This window comes from Macrobrachium nipponense, chromosome 3, assembly GCF_015104395.2.
Source record: "Macrobrachium nipponense isolate FS-2020 chromosome 3, ASM1510439v2, whole genome shotgun sequence".
In the NCBI taxonomy this organism is placed as follows: Eukaryota; Metazoa; Arthropoda; class Malacostraca; order Decapoda; family Palaemonidae; genus Macrobrachium; species Macrobrachium nipponense.
Window position 1 is genome coordinate 132743391 of NC_087202.1, and position 17390 is coordinate 132760780.

The following is a 17390-nucleotide window of genomic DNA, read 5'->3' on the forward strand; positions in this document are numbered from 1 at the left end:
ATCTAAACTAACACATATATATAGGCTACGGAAGAGCCAAGGCTCTTCTGTAAGCAGACAAGGGTGTATTATAGTAGAACTAAAATATATAATATAGCCTTAAAATACACCTTGGCTAGAATACAGGTTGGGATGCCCACCTCAAGATGTAAATAAGAACTAGGCTACGTCTCGAGCATGCGGTTCGGTCGGTAGGCTATCCCCCCGCGATCGGACAAAATCACAGACGTCAGTCAATAATGAAAGCATCTAACAAACGTATGAAGAACTGCTAAATGTTTGAAAATCGACTCCAATTAGTATAGGAGATTAATTGGGAATCTATAGGAGCGTAAATATACGCAGGTAGCGAATCACGAAATGGCGGCGTGGGGACGGCAACGGGCGGGCTGCCGCTCCCTCATATATAATCAAATTAAACATATTTATATCGCCTATCGCTACCTTAAGGGGGCCGGCCTGAACCCCTATATATAGTGGTATAGGGCGAAAAATGCAAAGTCATGAAAAAATTCATGGAGCTTCATATGGCAATTGAGAATACGTATACGAAATATTTCGTCAAAATTCCTTCTATTTTCGTAGTTACAGAGTAATTAGTTAACATAACTCAATAAGCCTAAAACATTGATCCGTACAAGAAAATGCAATATTTCTTATACTATCGTAAATTTTGATAATTATTGTCAAAGAAATTGGGAGAAATGGCATCTGTAGACATTCCCCGAGTCGAGAAGGAGACTTTAGGCTCAGCTACCAAGTCCAGTCCTGATTTAGTGCGATCACAGACTTCAAGTAGTCTACACGTTCCATTTCACCTCTGACATTCGCCTGCTTTTACGTATGTTTATGTATGTTTCGGCAAGAATTTCATCATGCCAATGAGGAAAAGACAAGGAAAACATCTCGCTAACATACAGACGAAGAAAAATCGCTCAAGTGTTATTACAGAATATCATAATATATGCGTAGTTAGTGAAGAGAGAGGGGAGGGTTGCGAAGTAAGGGTTGCTTAGTAACGCCCCCGTCTTGCTTGACAGCACACGTCACACTGTGCCCAAGGCTACGATCTTTGAGCAAAGAGATCTTCATTTATGATAAATAACAAAGTTTTGGTTTTTTAATACCCAAAATGGAATATGGAATTCATAATAATCATGATTTATTAAACTGTCTTTGTAAAAAAAGAGTACGCCTTCGAGTTTCACCTCTTGACATTCTCTTGCATTTACATTTGTTTATCTTTGTTTCGGGCAAGAATTTCATCATGCCAAAGAGGAAAATATAAGGAAAACATCTCGCTAACATACAGAAGCAGAAAATTCGCTGTAATAAGCCGAGTTAGTGAAGGGGAGAGAGAGAATTGCGTAGGAAGGAGTGCCCCATCTTGCCTCAAGCAGTGCCCCAGGCTGCGATATATGAGCAAAGAGATCATCATTTATGATTAAATTATGATAAATAAAATAGTTTTGGTTTATTAATACACAAAAAAGAAATATACATTCATAATAATCATTATTTATTAACATTGTCTTTATAGAAATACGAAGGAAAACTTTGAACGCCCGTATCTCAAAACTATACTTATTGACCTTCAAAATCTATCTTCTCACTTAGTTTTAAAGCTATAACATTGGAATTTGGTATATAACTCAGAAAGACATTACAGAACAATCAAATAGAGCCCTTTTTTCCAATTTTTGTTTCGTATTTTTTTTTATAAATTTTTTTCTCCTGATTTATAGGGTTTATTTTTTTACCATATTGAAAAATTCATATCTAGCAAAAAAAATGACTTTTAGAAAAAAAAAACTCCTCATTCGATTGGAGGTCTACATCAGGTCTATATATGGTAGTAATCCCAGGTCTTAATATTAAACATCAAGGGAGGAGATAGAATTTGAAAAATGGTTATTTTCGGGATAAATCGCCTTGGCGTCACAAAATCGAAGGTCAGAGGCGAAAATCATATGCGGTTTGGAGATGTCCCAAGTCATCTTATCAAGTGGTATGAATATCAAAGTCCTGTCCTTAAAAAAGGGCATTAGCCGGCCGGCCCCCTTAAAATAAGATCAAACAATAATTGCAGTACTCAACTTAGATGCAGCAGCAACTTGACGTTCCATGGGGATGAAAATGGATAATTCCAAACTGAAACACAGATAAGTGAAAAACACGTGCTAACGAAAGGAATGGTAGACAAAGCGCTAGCCGTAGCAGTAGTGGGTAGCGGAGGCCTAGAACGGCTCCTCTGTAGACGATGGATATTGAGAAAGGAAGAGACTAAATGGCAGAGGACCTCTGGTAGTGGTCACACTCGCCCCAGATACCATACCGACACCTTAATAAAGGTGAGCGAGCCAGAATATTCTGGCATCACCATATAGCTTTTTTCTCTGGTATATTTAGCAATATTTATACCTAGAAATGAGTGAGTGCTAAAGGAACCATTTCACGGAGCGACACAGGGTAGGCCCAGAAATAACCAGACAACAAATCAATACCTACAACAAAAAGGATTTAAAAACACCAATAACCATCCATTACAAACTATGATGGAGGGTACCCAGTACCCCCAGACTCCCCTTTAACTTGATAACCTCTAGTAAGGTGAGGAGAAAAGAAGAAGGTACACTTCCTACGAATCCGCCCCAAATACCATGCCAGCCACTACCAAAGTACCTAAGGTACTGCAGTCACTAAATGTAGTTTCTACTTCCTTTAATTAGAATGAAGCAAACACTGATTTGCACTTCCAATAGATAGCTTGAGCAACTGAAAAACAAGAGATTATGCTTGAAGGCTAAGGACATAGGTACAGCTCTAATATCATGTGCTCTGACTTTAAAAATTGGAAGAAGTTCTTCTCCAATTTGTGAGTGTGCCTTTCTTATTACATCTCTTACAAAAAAATAAAGAGCATACTTACTCAAATGGATCGAGATGGGTCTTTCACCGAACATCACAGATTACTGGAGGTTCCTAGGATCTTCTCTGTTCTGTGCTGATAGAACTTAAGAGCTCTTACTGGACAGAGTACCCTTTCCTTGTCATCTGACTCTAAGGTATCACTGAAATTTTTAATATTGAAAGAATGAAGCCAGGGTTTCATCGGTGATTTGCTCTTTGCCAGGAATCCCAAAGGGTTGGAGCAATTCGCGTCACCTTGTGAGAAGCCTGCCCTTCGGTCAATTGCTTGAATTTCACTGATTCTCTTGGTGGTTGCTAAAGTAATCAAGAATAATGTCTTCCTAATCAAGGTTCTGAAAGACATAAAACTAAGTGGTTAAAAAGTGGGTCCCAAAAGCCATTTGAGAACCACATCGAGGTTCCATGACACTAAAGCATACTTCTTAGATTTGCAAGTGTTGAAGAACTTCATGAGATCAGTAATGTCTTCATTATTTGAGATATCCTGTAGCCCTTAAGGGGGCCGGCCGGTAGCCCTATATATGGGGGTATAGGGCGAAAAATGCAGTTATGAAAAAATTCATGGAGCTTTGTATGGCAATGGAGAATGTGTATACAAAATACGTTGTCAAAATTCCTCTTATTTTCATAGTTACAGGGTAATTAGTGAACGTAGCTCAATAAGCCAAAAACATTGATCCCTACAAGAAAATGCAATACCTATTTCTTCTGTTATCGTAAATTTTTATAATTATTGTCAACGAAATTGTGAGCAATGGCATCTGTAGAGATTCCATGAGTCGCAGGAGGGAAGATTCTCAGCTTACCACCCTTCCAGTGTGAGCAGAAACATGAAAGAGGGTAAGTGTTTGAGTTTCACCTCTGACAATTTGCTTGCTTTTACATCTGTTTATCTTTGTTTTGGCAAGAATTTCATCATGCCAAAGAGGAAAAGACAAGCAAAACATCTCACTAACATACAGAAGAAGAAAATTTGCTTTAATATGAAATCAGAATATCATAATATCTGCGATATTAGCGTAGTTAGTGAAGAGAGAGGGCAGGGCTTGGGGAGGGGTGCGTAGTAAGGAATGCCCCGTCTTGGCTGACGCACATGTTGCGCAGTGCCCCAGGCTTCGGTCTTTGAGAAAAGGGATCTCATTTATGATAAATAACATAGTTTTGGTTTATTAATACCCAAAAAGGAGTATAAAATTCATAATAATCATGATTTATTAACATTCTCTTTGTAAAAAGAGAGTACAAGTTCGAGATTCACCTCTCACATTCTCTTGCTTTTATGTCTGTTTATCTTTATTTCGGCAAGAATTTCATCATGCCAAAGAGGAAAAGACAAGGAAAACATCTTGCTAACACGCAGAAGAAAATTTGCTGTAATAAGCTGAGTTAGCGAAGGAGAGAGAGAGAGAAAGAGTTGCATAGGATGGAGTGCCCATCTTGCCTGACGCAGTGTCCCACACTACGATATACAAGCAAAGGGATCTTCATTTATGATTAAATTATGATAAATAACATAGTGAGGTGAGTGAAAGTGTTGAGGAAGAGAAAAGTATGAAAAGGGAAAGAAGACAGAAAAGGGGAAAGGTGTGAGGAAAGAGGAGTCTACTTCCCGGATTTTGATGGATCGTTTGGACTCTGAAGTTGAGGATGGCGTGAAGATTGGTAGTAGTAGTACTAATAGTAGTAGTAGTAGTAAGGGGTTGAGTGACGCAGAGGAGAAAGTGCCCAAAACAGTGTTCTTGAGGGAGGTTTCCAGGATTGAGAAATTTAGCATTGGGAAGGGAAAAAGACATGACTTTTTCTATGAGTATGAGAAGTATTGTAGACAAAAGTTTGGGAAGAATGAAAGTGTGTGGGTGAAGCAGCTGGGATAGTTCCTGGATGGGCAGTTGAAGATGTGTTATAGACGTATGTGAGAGGGTGAGCTAGGTTATGAGTCAGTCAAGGCAAGAGCAATTGGGGAAGTGAGAAGAATGAAAGGAGTGTGGTCTACAAAAAGAACGATACGTTTGAGGAGGGAAAAATGCAGGCTGAGGAAGAAGTGGGCTTGCATGCCCATAGGCTAGAAGCATTGGCCAGAAGGAAGTATGGAGAGGAAGGAATTGAGAAAAACAAACACCTAATGCAGTTCTTGGCTACCATCCCTGAGAAAATTAGGATAATTTTGAATGAGAAGAAAAAAAGACTGTAAGCATTGGTTGGGGAAGAGCTTAAATTGGGAGGATGTTTTAAGAGATCCTAGAAGACCTGAGAATAGGTGATGATGAACCAAAGGAGATGTACGCTGGGTCTGAAGTGGTAAATGGAAAGACACATAAAGACGCTGTGGTGAGTGGGGAGCCGTGTGATAAAAGCCTTCTTGGAAGAGTGTAGGAGAGACCATGTGGAAAGAGGAAGAAACACTGTACAAGTGAATGCAGGGAAATAATGGGAAAAGGAGCTGAAGCAGAAGCCGAGAGAGGTTTAGGAGTGGAAGTGTAAGTAGAGCAAATGGAAATATGAGGGGAAGTCAGATGGGAACAAGTAGTAATGATAAGGAGTGTTACAGGTGTAGGACTGGGCATGTGAAAGCAGATTGTAGACAGGCCAATGGTGAATGTTTTGGCTGTGGGGAGAGGACATAATGTTGGTGGACTGCCCATAAGCAGAAGAGTTGAAGTATTTCGGCTGCAGAAAGGTGGGGCATCGAGTGAAAGACTGCCCTAGTGAAAGGAGAGTAGGAGTGAATGGAAGTCGTGGAAACTGTGGAAAGAGTGGGTGTTTTGCCAGGACATGTAAGAACCCTCTGAGCAAGTGTGAAGGATGTGGAATGGGTCACATGAAGGAAGTCTGGCATAGCAAACCACAACCCAGGGAAACTGAGTGCGAAGGAGGTTTACCATGGTGAGCCCTCTGGTATTGAAAGAATAGATGTATTGCACGTGAGAGAAGGGTTTGTAAATGGGAATGTCTGCTTTGAGGAATGAGTAGATCATTGCTTATGTGTTAAGAGTAGAATGTTCAGGGATTGTTACTGAAGGCATTGATTGATACTAGTTTTAGCAGAAATTGTTTTCATAAAGGCATATCATGGATATGTAGCAGGGATTGGGTGATTGGAAGTGAAGATATGCGCTAGGTTTGTTGGGCCAGTGACGGTTGCAGGAATAAGGCTGGAGGAGGAGCATTTTTTTTAGTTGTGGATAGAGCAAATGACAGGTATAATATGTTACTGGGGTACACATCTTTGAAGAAAAACAGGGTAAAAGTGTACCCTGAACAAGAAATGATAAGAGATACAAATGGGGACAGAAATGATTGTGAAGTTGTATCTGAAGGAGGATGGACAAGTAACTTTAAAGATGGTTTCTGGAGTGGAGGTGTAAGAGATGGTTGACGTAACATTGCCAAGAGATTTAGGGAGTGTGCAGAGTATGAAAGTAGGGTGGAGAACCAATGTTGGAGTCAGCACTGAAAGTTTGGGTAAAATATTTAAGTTAGATGGTAGCTCGGCCTTGCACATGTTTGATGGAATTATGGATGTAAAAGAAAGGGTGGAGAGGTATACATCTGGGTGATAGATTGGGAAGCTTAAGAAGTGTGGTCGATTTGAGTAATGATAAACATTTTAAGGGATATGATGTGATGGCTGAAGGGGAAAAGTCAGCAGAGCGGAATCAAGAAAAGCTAAGGGAAAAGGTGAGATTGAACGAGAAATTGAGCGAGAAAGAGCAGGTATATGAGTTGCTGCGGGAAAGAAAGGGTGTGTTGAGTCAAGGTGATGAGGACTCTGGGACAGACAGGTTGCCCGAGTTCCGTATTTAACTGACTGACGACATGCCAATTTATCAGAAACCCCACCATTTTCCGGCTCTGGTAACACGAGAGATTGAAGAGCAGTGTAAGAAATTATGTAGAAAGGATAGGAGTAATTGAATGTAGTAAGAGTGCTTGGAATGGTCCAATTGTACCAGTAAGAAAGTCTGATGGAAGACTAAGAATGTGAATTGATTATTGGCGAGTAAATAAAATAACAGTGAAAGAAAGATTTCCTTGCATGTTAACTGACTATGTATACCGTATGCGACTATGTATACCATATGCATGGGATGAAGGTGTTTAGCATGAAGGATCTGGTAAGGAGTTATTATCAGATGCCAGTGGCGGAAGACTGTAGGCCGATAAATGCTTTCTCGGCTGAAAAAAAAAAGTACCAGTTCTGCAATCTCAGTTTTGGATTGGCTAATGCACCAACTCCATTTCAAGGAGAGATGAAAGTGGTGCAAAGCAGTTTTCCCTGCGAAAATGTATTGGTGTTTCTTGACGACATTTCGGTTATGAGTAAGACCATAGAAGACCACAAGAGATTGGCACGGGCAGTGTTGAAGAAGATAGAGGAAATGGGGGTGAAAGTCAAGGTGAGTAAGTGTAAGTGGTTCATGGATGAAGTGGAGTTTTTGGGTCATAAGGTGAGTGAGTCAGGTGTACAAAAAGTGGCAAAGTTTGTGGAGAAAGTGAGAAATTTCCCTTGGCCCAGGACTGTGCGAGGGTTGCATGGATTTATCGGATTGATCAAGTTTGGAAGGAAATTTATGGAAGATCATTCAGGGATTGGAAAGCTGTTGTCCGAAGAGTGCAGCTGTGAGGTGGGATGAAAAGAAGGTGAAATCATTCAAGAAGTTGAAAGAGGAGATGGTGAAGGATGTGAAGTTGGCATACCCTGACTATGGTACAAATCCCAGTCAGTTAAGAGTGTATACAGATGCGAGTGGAGTGTCAATAATGGGTGGCTGTTTGATGCAAAAACAAGTAGTGAATGGAATCAAAAGGGATAGAGTAATAGCATATGTCAGTAAAGTGTTTAGTTCGACAGACCAAAAATATTCTACTACTGAGAGAGAATTGGCTACGCTGCAATTTTGTGTAAATGCTTTAGGCCCGTTCCTGTATGGTGTGAGGTTTGTTGTATGTATGAACCATCAACCTCTAGTATATCTGTAGAAAATGAAGGGAGTGGATGCTAAAATTGCATGAATTGTAGAGGATTTGAGTGACTGATTTTTTGGTGGAACATACCTCAGGTAAAAGGAATGTGATTGCAGACATGATGTCAAGACTACCTGGGGAAGGGAAAGAATAGAAAAATAAAGACATAAGACTAGAGTATCTGCCAAGAGAATTGGTAATAGCACGTGAGAGTAAGGGGGTTCGAGACGATGTTTGAAAGTGTGTGATATGGATTGAAGGATTTGTTATCTGAAGGTTTGGAGGTACAGGTCCCTGGAAGTATAAATGAAACGAGGTCAGAGGTCATTGAAGAAGTGTGGTAAAGACCTGAATGTTTGGGAGTGTCAAATGTGGAACAGTATTGGAAGAAACTGAGAGTTATGATGTGTCCTGGAGTAGACCCATTTCAGGAAGATTTGATGGCCATGAGTAAAAATAAGGTGATTGTGTCCATACACAACAGAGGTGAGAAACCTATAGTGTATCGACATGAGGCAGCAAAAGAGAAGAAGCAAGAATTGCATTTGCAGTGTTTAAATGGGGTACACTACAACTGAATTGTAGAGAAAAGGAGCTATGAACACAAATATGAAAAGGAGGAAAACGTTGAAGAAAGAACATTAAAGTTGTTGGAAGTGGAAGATGATAGTAAGGAAGTGAACGAAAGATGTTTGGTTGATGGAAAAGACAAGTGTCAGTGTTTACAAAAGAGGGGAAATACATATAATGATTTGGGAGTAGATGTCAGTGGAGGACAGTACTGCGGTTTGGTTGACATGGAAGAGCAGAAATGACATTTTTGAAAGTAAAATGTATTATTCCCTAACCATACAAACCTGGAGTCCTTTACTTAGGATAGATTGCAGCTCAGCTGAAACTACCAGCTAATACATTCTTTTATACCAAGGTAGTTAACTACTGGGCCGGTAGTTACCTGCCCGGCAGTGGGGAAGCACCCCCCTCTCACCGGCTCACTGAGTACTCACTTTGATTACAGCCAGGACTTTGATGATGACCCCTGATACCAAGGGGTTGGGTGTTTGGTGGGACCATACAAGTGAAGGACTCCAGGTTTGTAGGTTTGTATGGTTAGGGAAAAATACATTTCACTTTCAAAAATGTCATTTGTTCCTACACCATATACAAACCTTCCGTCCTTTACTTAGGAGAATCATCCTATGGGAGGGATGGAAGTCCCGTCTTGCTGGCCGAGAATGGAACCGGGGATGCCAGGACCCGGGGATTATAGCTCAGAGTTGTGGATCCTCCACCCCGTGAGCCATGGTAAATGCAAACTGATGGCTGATAGCCTGGGTATCAAAGGCGTGAGCATAGAACTCTCTCTGGCAATCAAAACCAGGCTATATAATCATAACGGGTTTGTTGGGTTGCAGCACACCCCCTCGGAAAGGAGTGTGGAGACTGAATGCTTACCTGTATTGAAACTGGTGCCGGAGAATGGGTTTCGATGCTGTGGCCCCAAGTAAGGGGGAAAGGTGAAGAGAAAATAGGCCAGTCATACTCTCACATTCACCCCCAGCCTGACATAGAACCTTGATCCTCGATTTGATACTTTCGACCTCCGAAGGCACGGAGGCAGCTAAACCACTTGCTGAGCGGCTACAACAGGACCAAGATCAGCTGTGTCGAGGTAGCGGTGGGTACAGTCTTGAAGGTAGAACCTGGTGAAGGTGGAAGGGCGAGACCATGTGCCGACTTCCATCACCTGGGTTACAGAGAAGTTCTTCCAAAAGGCAAGAGATGTGCTCATTCCATGCACATCGTGAGCCTTCACTTGACTACTACCAGCAAGTGGAAAAGAGGGAAGGGAGAGAGCACGGCAAATCACCTCTCGAATCCATTGTGAAATGGTATTCCTCGTAAAACTCTTCTTTGAAGGACCGGTACTCAAAAAGAGATGGTGTAAGCTGGGTCGAGCAGAGCTGGTCCGTTGGAGATAGTACCCCAGTGCTCTCAGAGGACAGAGAAGTAGTTCATCTGGGTCTTCAGTTACCGTGCTCAGGTTCAAAACCTGGAACGAAGAGCCCTGAGAATCGACCTGGGCTGGATTCTGGGTTTTAGTAATAAACTCGGGGATGAAGCTGAAGCATGCATTAGTCCAGTGCTCAGTATAAGCGACAGTATAGGCTAGGCCATGAAGCTTGCCGACTCGCTTGGAGGAAGCAAGGGCAAGAAGAAAAACCGTTTCCTGTGTGAGATCCCTGTCAGATGCCAGGGACACCAGTTCATAAGGAGGTCTCTCCAAAGACCTGAGGACAGCAACGATGTTCCAAGGGAGGAGGCTTCGCCAATACCGGAGTGCACCCCTGTTCAAAGCTTCGTGTGAGCATAGAAAGTTCCTCCGAGGAAGAGAGATCGATTCCCTTCAGTCTGAAGACTTAGCTTAAGGCTGAGCGATAGCCTTTTACCGCCAAGACCGAAAGGAACTTCTTTCTCCGTAGGTAAAGTAGGAAGTCGGCAATTAAGGGGATAGAGGCTCCGAGAGAACAACCTCTCCGACAAAACCAACCACACAGAAGATGGCCCACTTGGTCTAATATACAAATCTTGATGACGCTCAGCATCCCTCCTCTGAAGTTTCCTCCCAGCATACTCTCCAACAACACGTGGCAAGAGCAACACCCAATAATAATAATGAAAGATATGCAGTCATGCTCTTACAAGTAGAGAGCGTGAGGATGTGATAGGGGGTACATGTTATGTCCTTGGCCGCTGGCCCCAAGACGCACGTGCTGGGGGAAGGCAGCCTGCATGGCTATTACAAATCATGCTTTGTATATCAATAAATATCAAACACTATATTAAGTAAATGAAAAAGTAAAAGATCCCATTGAGAAAAGTGAATTTAACGACAGTCAGGCAAGAGCTAACGAAAACATTGTATGATGGCTGAAAGCAAAACTGGAATACTTCCATACAGGCAGGTATTCCCACCTACTGGACAGTAGTTACTGCCTAACCCCCTTGTTCAAGAGTTTAGCAGCTGTTTCCCAGCTTTGCCAAAAGTAATTCCTAAATTAAAGGGTAAAGGGTTTGTATACTGTGTAGGAAAAAGCTTATTTCCCAACAACCAGAGTGCATTACTGTAACAGTGATGTAACACCATGTCAACAGAAAACTGAAGCAGGAAAAATGGAGTTGCTTTATCATTTACCTATCAAAGGAAGGGTAAACAGAAGATGAGAAAGATTGGCAACCCTGGAACAACCCTCTTATTTCCATTTATTTTTCTAAACCACATAATGACCTGAAGTTCAGAAACTTACAGCTATATGAATGTTAGGCAAGATTCAAAGAAATATCAGTACCCTAAATAAGCAAACTGCATCATTTCTAACATATTTCATTCTCTATATGTATAAGTAAGATTATAACAAAGACACACAACAAAACTATCTGATAGTGGCTTACTTTTGCATAATAACATGCTTCAATATGTTTCCTAAAGTGTGATCTTCACCATTGATGACAAATGTTCTACAAAAGTCATCCTGACCTGGACCAGTTACCTGAAATGCAAGTGTGGTTACATTGTATTAATTGTTCTTCAAAATTTCACTTGAATTTCAATACATCTTAACTTTGGTATGCAACACTAAGCAAATAAACTAGCAACACTTTAAGTGATTTGTATTCTCCTAATATACAAACCTGAAGGTCTTTACATAGGATTCAACTTGTGAATGGGAGCAGGAGGAACGGTTCAACTTTCAAACAAGGTCATTAACTACCAACGGTAGGGGGGGAGACCCTGGCTACTTGTCAATCTACACTCCACTTTGCCTTTTGGCCCAGATATCAGAATGAGGGCTGGCTGAGGTGGGCTGTAAATGTAAAGACCTTCAGGTTTGTATGTTAGGAAAAATTATATTGTTATGATACAATAAAGTTTCATACATACTTACCTGGTAGATATATACTTAGCTGAGACTCCGTCATCCTCGACAGAAATTCGAATTTCGCGGCACACGGTACAAGTAGGTCAGGTGATCTACCGCCCTGCCGCTGGGTGGCAGGAATAGGAACCATTCCCGTTTTCTAATCAGATTTTCTCTTCCACCTGTCTCCTGAGGGGAGGCTGGGTGGGCCATTTAATCGTATATATCTGCCAGGTAAGTATGTACAAAACTTTATTGTATCATAACAATATCATTTGGCAGAGGGTAAGAGACAGCTATTTACTGAATAGACAGGTAAACAACATATGTTGTAGGTAATAATTAAAAAACCTTGGTTCCTACCTGTGTTAGCGAAAGACTTCATGGCTACTGCCTAGGAGCCTGCATCGCCTCAAGAGCCTCAGCGGGGTAGTGACCTCATGCTAAGAGTTCTTGTTGGTCTGTCAAAGGGGTCTTACCCACTTACTCGACAGAACCTTAGGATCTTTGTCAAAGGGGTCCTATCCACTTACATGACAAAACACCTTGCCTAATGGCATTATCAAGGAGCACGACACTGATCCCGATCACCTGATCCTAACACCGGGGTTAGTACTAAGATTGAAATGAGTTATCCCCAACATCCTTTCAAACAACCCTAAAACTCAACACCAACTTTGTTACAATATACACCAATAAAAACAAGCTATTTAAAGATCAGTATCCGCTCCCTGTCCCAGCACAGTATCCGCTGATACGTAAGGACCAAGAAAAAACATTTTTCGTATGTTACTCTGACGTCCTTCAAGTAATGGGAAGCACACACTGAGTTGCATCTCCAATACGTTGCTGCTAAAATGTCTTTCATAGACATATTCTTGCTAAAAGAAAGGGAAGTTGCAACTGCACGAACTTCATGTTTTTTAACCCTCAGCAGCTTTAAGGAGTCCTCTTGGCACTTCATGTGAGCCTCTGTTATCACATTTCCAACAAAGAACGCTAGTGCGTTCTTTGACATGGGTCTCTTCGGGTCCCTTACTGCACACCAGAGGCTCTGGCGGCATCCCTGAAGTTGACTCTTCTTTTTAAGATAAAACTTCAGTGCTCTGACTGGGCAGAGAGACCTTTCTAACTCTCTACCTACAAGTGGAGAGAGTCCCTTGACTTTGAAGCTTCTAGACCAAGGTTTAGAAGGGTTCTCGTTTTTTGCCAGAAACAGATGTTGGAACGAGACCACTGCAGAATCTTCCTTAAATCCCACCCGAGAGTCCAATGCATGCAATTCACTGACCCTCTTGGCAGCTGCGAGGGCCAGTAGAAATATGCACTTCATCGTGAGATCTCTAAACGAGGCTTTATTCGGAGGTTCGAACCTGTCTGAAGTGAGAAACTTGAGGACCACATCCAGGTTCCAACTCGGAGGGAGAGACGATCTCGTTTTGGTGGTCTTGAAGGACCTTATGAGATCATGAAGATCTTTATTTTCTTCTAAGTTCAGGCCCCTATTCCTGAATACAGCAGACAGCATGATCCTATATCCTTTTACAGTGGAAACAGCCAATTTAGATTCTTCCCTTAAGAAGAGAAGAAAATCGGCTATGTCGGTTACCGCACTTCGATTGATAGACCCACAGAGTAGAGGACCTGCGGGCCCTAGCGATTGCGCTTGCAGCTTTCTGAGAAAAGCCTCTCGCTCTGACAAGTCTTTCGATAGTCGAAAGGCAGTCAGGGAGAGAGCAGGGAGGTTTTTGTGGAACCTCTTGAAGTGGGGTTGTTTGAGCAGATCTGTCCTTTCGGGAAGAGATCTGGGGAAGTCCACCGTCCATTCCAGTACCTCTGTGAACCAGTCTCGAGCGGGCCAAAAGGGAGCGATGAGAGTTAGTCTTGTTCCCTTTGATGATGCAAATTTCCTTAGTACTTCCCCCAGCAATTTGAATGGGGGAAAAGCATAAGCGTCTATGCCTGACCAGTCCATGAGGAGAGCATCGATCGCTATGGCTCTGGGGTCTTCCTCCAAGGAGCAGAAGTTGTCATCCTCCTGGAGAGGAGCGTTGCAAATAGGTCTATCCAAGGTTTCCCCCAGAGGGACCAGAGTTTCTGGCAGACTTCTAAGTGAAGCATCCACTCTGTTGGAAGGACCTGGTTCTTCCTGCTCAGCCTGTCTGCTCTTACATTTTTCGCTCCCTGCACAAATCTTGTTAGGAGTACTATGCCCCGTTCCTCCGCCCAGGTCAACAGAGCTCTTGCAATCTCGTAAAGTGAGAAAGAGTGAGTCCCTCCCTGTTTTCGGATGTACGCCAGAGCCGTGGTATTGTCCGAGTTGACTTCCGATTCGAAGCACTTCAGGGCTAGATGGATAGCCAGAAGTTCCTTCGCACTGGTATGCCATGCCACTTGTTCCTTTGTCCAGGTGCCTGACACTTCTTTCGGTCCCAATGTTGCTCCCCATCCTGTTTCTGAGGCGTTGGAAAACAACACTAGGAGCGGGTTCCGAATCCAGAGGGACACTCCTTTGTTTCTTCTTAGAGGGGTTAACCACCACTTCAGGTGAGTCTTTATCACCGGTTGAATGGGAAACGAATCCAAGTTCTCCTGTCCTCCGATCCCACATTCTTTGCAGATAGAACTGCAGAGGTCTGAGGTTGAACCTTCCTAGGGAAACGAACTGCTCCAGTGACAAAAGGGTACCCAAGAGGCTGAGCCATTCCCTCGTGAGCTTCGTTCTTTCCCTAAGAAGATCGAGACTTTTTCCAAGCCTCGAGCAATTCTCTCTTGCAAAGGAAACACTCGAAAACCCCGAGAATCCCTCTGAATCCCCAGATAGACCATGTTCTGGCTGGGGATCATTTGTGACTTCTCGAGGTTCACGAGCAGTTCGAGTGATTGTACCAGTTCTAATGTCGTTTCCAGATCCTCCAAACACTGATGTTTCGATTTTGCTCTTATGAGCCAATCATCCAGGTAAAGAGATATGCTTATCCCTTTCAGATGTAGCCATCGCGCCACGTTCCTCATCAGGCTCGTGAACACTTGAGGAGCCGTAGACCGACCGAAGCACAAGGCCCTGAACTGAAATATCTTGCCCTGCATCATGAAGCGAAGATATTTCTTAGATGAAGGATGCAGGGGGACATGAAAATACGCGTCTTGTAGATCCAGGGAGACCATCCAATCTCCGGGACAAAGAGCCGCAAGAACCGAGTAGGAAGTTTCCATAGAGAATGTTGTCTTCTCTACGAATCGGTTCAGGGCGCTCACATCCAGTACTGGCCTCCATCCCCCCCGAGGACTTCGGAACCAGGAAAAGTCGGTTGTAGAAGCCCCGGGAGTGTGGGTCCAGAACCAATTCGATGGCCTCCTTTTCTAACATTTGGTCTACAAGATGCAATAAAGTTTCTCTCTTGACAGGGTCCTTGTACTTCGCAGACAGTTCCCTTGGGGTCGTCGTTAAGGGAGGCCTGTCTCGAAAGGGGATGCGATATCCTTTTTTCCCAATGGAGAGGGACCAGGTGTCTGCGTCTCTCACCGTCCACTCCTCTGAAAATTTCAGAAGTCTGGCTCCTACCGGTGCTTGGAGGACTGGTACGTCATTTTGTCTTCTTAATTGGTCTGAACGAAGACCTACCTCTTTTTTCCATTCCTCTCTTCTTCGAGGAGGATCGAGAAGAGGAACTCCCTCGAAAGGGCAGCTGAGGGTTACGTGGCTCCTTCTTCGAAGCAGGAACGGATGGCCTCGTTTTCTTTGCTGACTGAACCAACAGATCTTGAGTGGCCTTCTCAGTAAGTGAATGAGAAATGTCTCTCACTAACTGAGAAGGAAACAGCTGGTTCGAAAGCGGAGCGAAAAGCAGGGACGACCTCTGAACAGGTGAGGCTGCTTTCGTGAGGAAGGAGCTGAATAAAGCCCTCTTCTTAAGAATCCCTGTTCCAAACAGGGAGGCCACTTCCCCAGATCCGTCCTGGACTGCCTTGTCCATACACGACAAAACACTATGTAGGACTTCGGGGCTCAGAAAGTCAGTATCCTGCGTCTTCTTGGCCAAAGCCCCAAGGGACCAGTCTAGAAAGTTAAATACTTCCAAGACATGGAATAATCCCTTGAGGAGATGGTCCATTTCCGACATTCCCCAAGTGGTTTTTGCAGATGACAATGCCTGTGCCCATCGATTCTCCTGTCTCATACCAAATGCCTCTCCTCCCCGATAGTTTCCAGCCTCCTCCTTGGATTTAAGCCAATTTCCAACAGACCGCAAAGCTTTCTTCATGGAAATGGTCGGCCGCATCTTCAAGAAGGAGGATGATTTCGAGATCTTTGTGCTTGTGAACAACGATCGAGGAGACGGAGGTGCGGCAGGACTCAGAGACTCTCCGAACTCTTGCAGGAAAAGGGCTGCTAAAGTTTTATAGTCTGAGAGGCCCGGCCCCGTATGAGCTTCATAGTCCGAAACATCTTCAAGCTCATGTTCATGTTCAGTCCTGATGGGGGAAAAGCGATCAACCGAAGAGGAGCGTCTCTTTTTGCTAGGTGAAGGGTTTCTCGCAGTATCCGAGCCATCCTGGCAAGGGCGACGGCGACCTGTGCGACATCTTGCGTCCTTGCCAGGGGGAGGCTGATCCTGCGAAAAACTCTATCCTTGTCTCCTTCCTGACAAGGGCGACGGCCGCCTGTGCGACATCTTGCGCCCTTGCCAGTAGAGGGATGTCCTTGCGAAACACTTCTAACAGAACCAGAGCCATCCTGACAGGGGCTACGGCCGCCTGTGCAACATCTAGAGTCCCTGTCAAGAGAAAGCTGATCCTGTACAAAGCTATAAGAAGCCTCTCGGTTAATCACTATCTCTATTAGAAGAGGAAGTTCCTGGTGCCTGCCGCTTGGTTGGCGCTTCTGGTGCATTGCGCCAGGCTGGCGCTTCTGGCGCATTGCGCCAAACTGGAGCTTCTGGTGCTTGTGGCGCATAGCGCCTGGGTGGCGCTTCTGGCGCTTTTCGCCTGATTTCCGTCCGAGGAGTAGAGGAGAAGAGCTTGGAGCCAGATACGTCTGTCCTTCGAGTAGATCTCTTTACTGGAAGAAAGGAGTCTTTTCTTCGAGGAGTATCCTTTTTTAGAACCCCTACTAATGAGGACATCTGCTCCTGCATTTTTAGGAGAATCTTCGTAGCCATGTCCTCCTTCTCCCTATCCGAGAGCAGGGAAGGATATCTAGAGGATGAAGGAGACTCTGAGTTGAGAGCCGGTGCAATAAGGGCCCTCTTAGATCTCTTCCTCTCGCATGGAGACTCTTCCGGAAAACGTTCTGGGCTCGAATCCAAAGTAGGCGCTTTCCAACTCCTTTTCAAGGGGCGTGAAAGATCGTCCGAACTCCAGCCCCTTCTTTGGGGAGAAGAATCTGATGATGAGAAGCACTCTTTGAGGATGCTTTTCCTATAGCTATCCTTGGCAGTCTGGGACGCAACAGATCCTGCCGAGGGGACGTCTGATCGGTGGGGATTCTCCATAACCTCCGCAAGGCTGTCGACATTCCTTCATCTCTGGGCCTGGGAGCTTGGAAGAGGTCTAGGCCTGGGAGCGAGACAG

At 43.7% G+C, this 17390-nt stretch overlaps 1 protein-coding gene across 1 annotated transcript in view; it reads right to left on the reverse strand.

Annotated features, from left to right (window-relative positions):
- Nucleotides 1-17390, reverse strand: part of LOC135222062 (DNA-directed RNA polymerases I and III subunit RPAC2-like) — a 129697-nt gene that overhangs the window by 38675 nt on the left and 73632 nt on the right. Inside the window, exon 2 of the mRNA XM_064260211.1 lies at nt 11350-11447. Coding sequence (XP_064116281.1) covers nt 11350-11447 — 98 coding nt within the window. The remainder of the gene's footprint in view (nt 1-11349; nt 11448-17390) is intronic.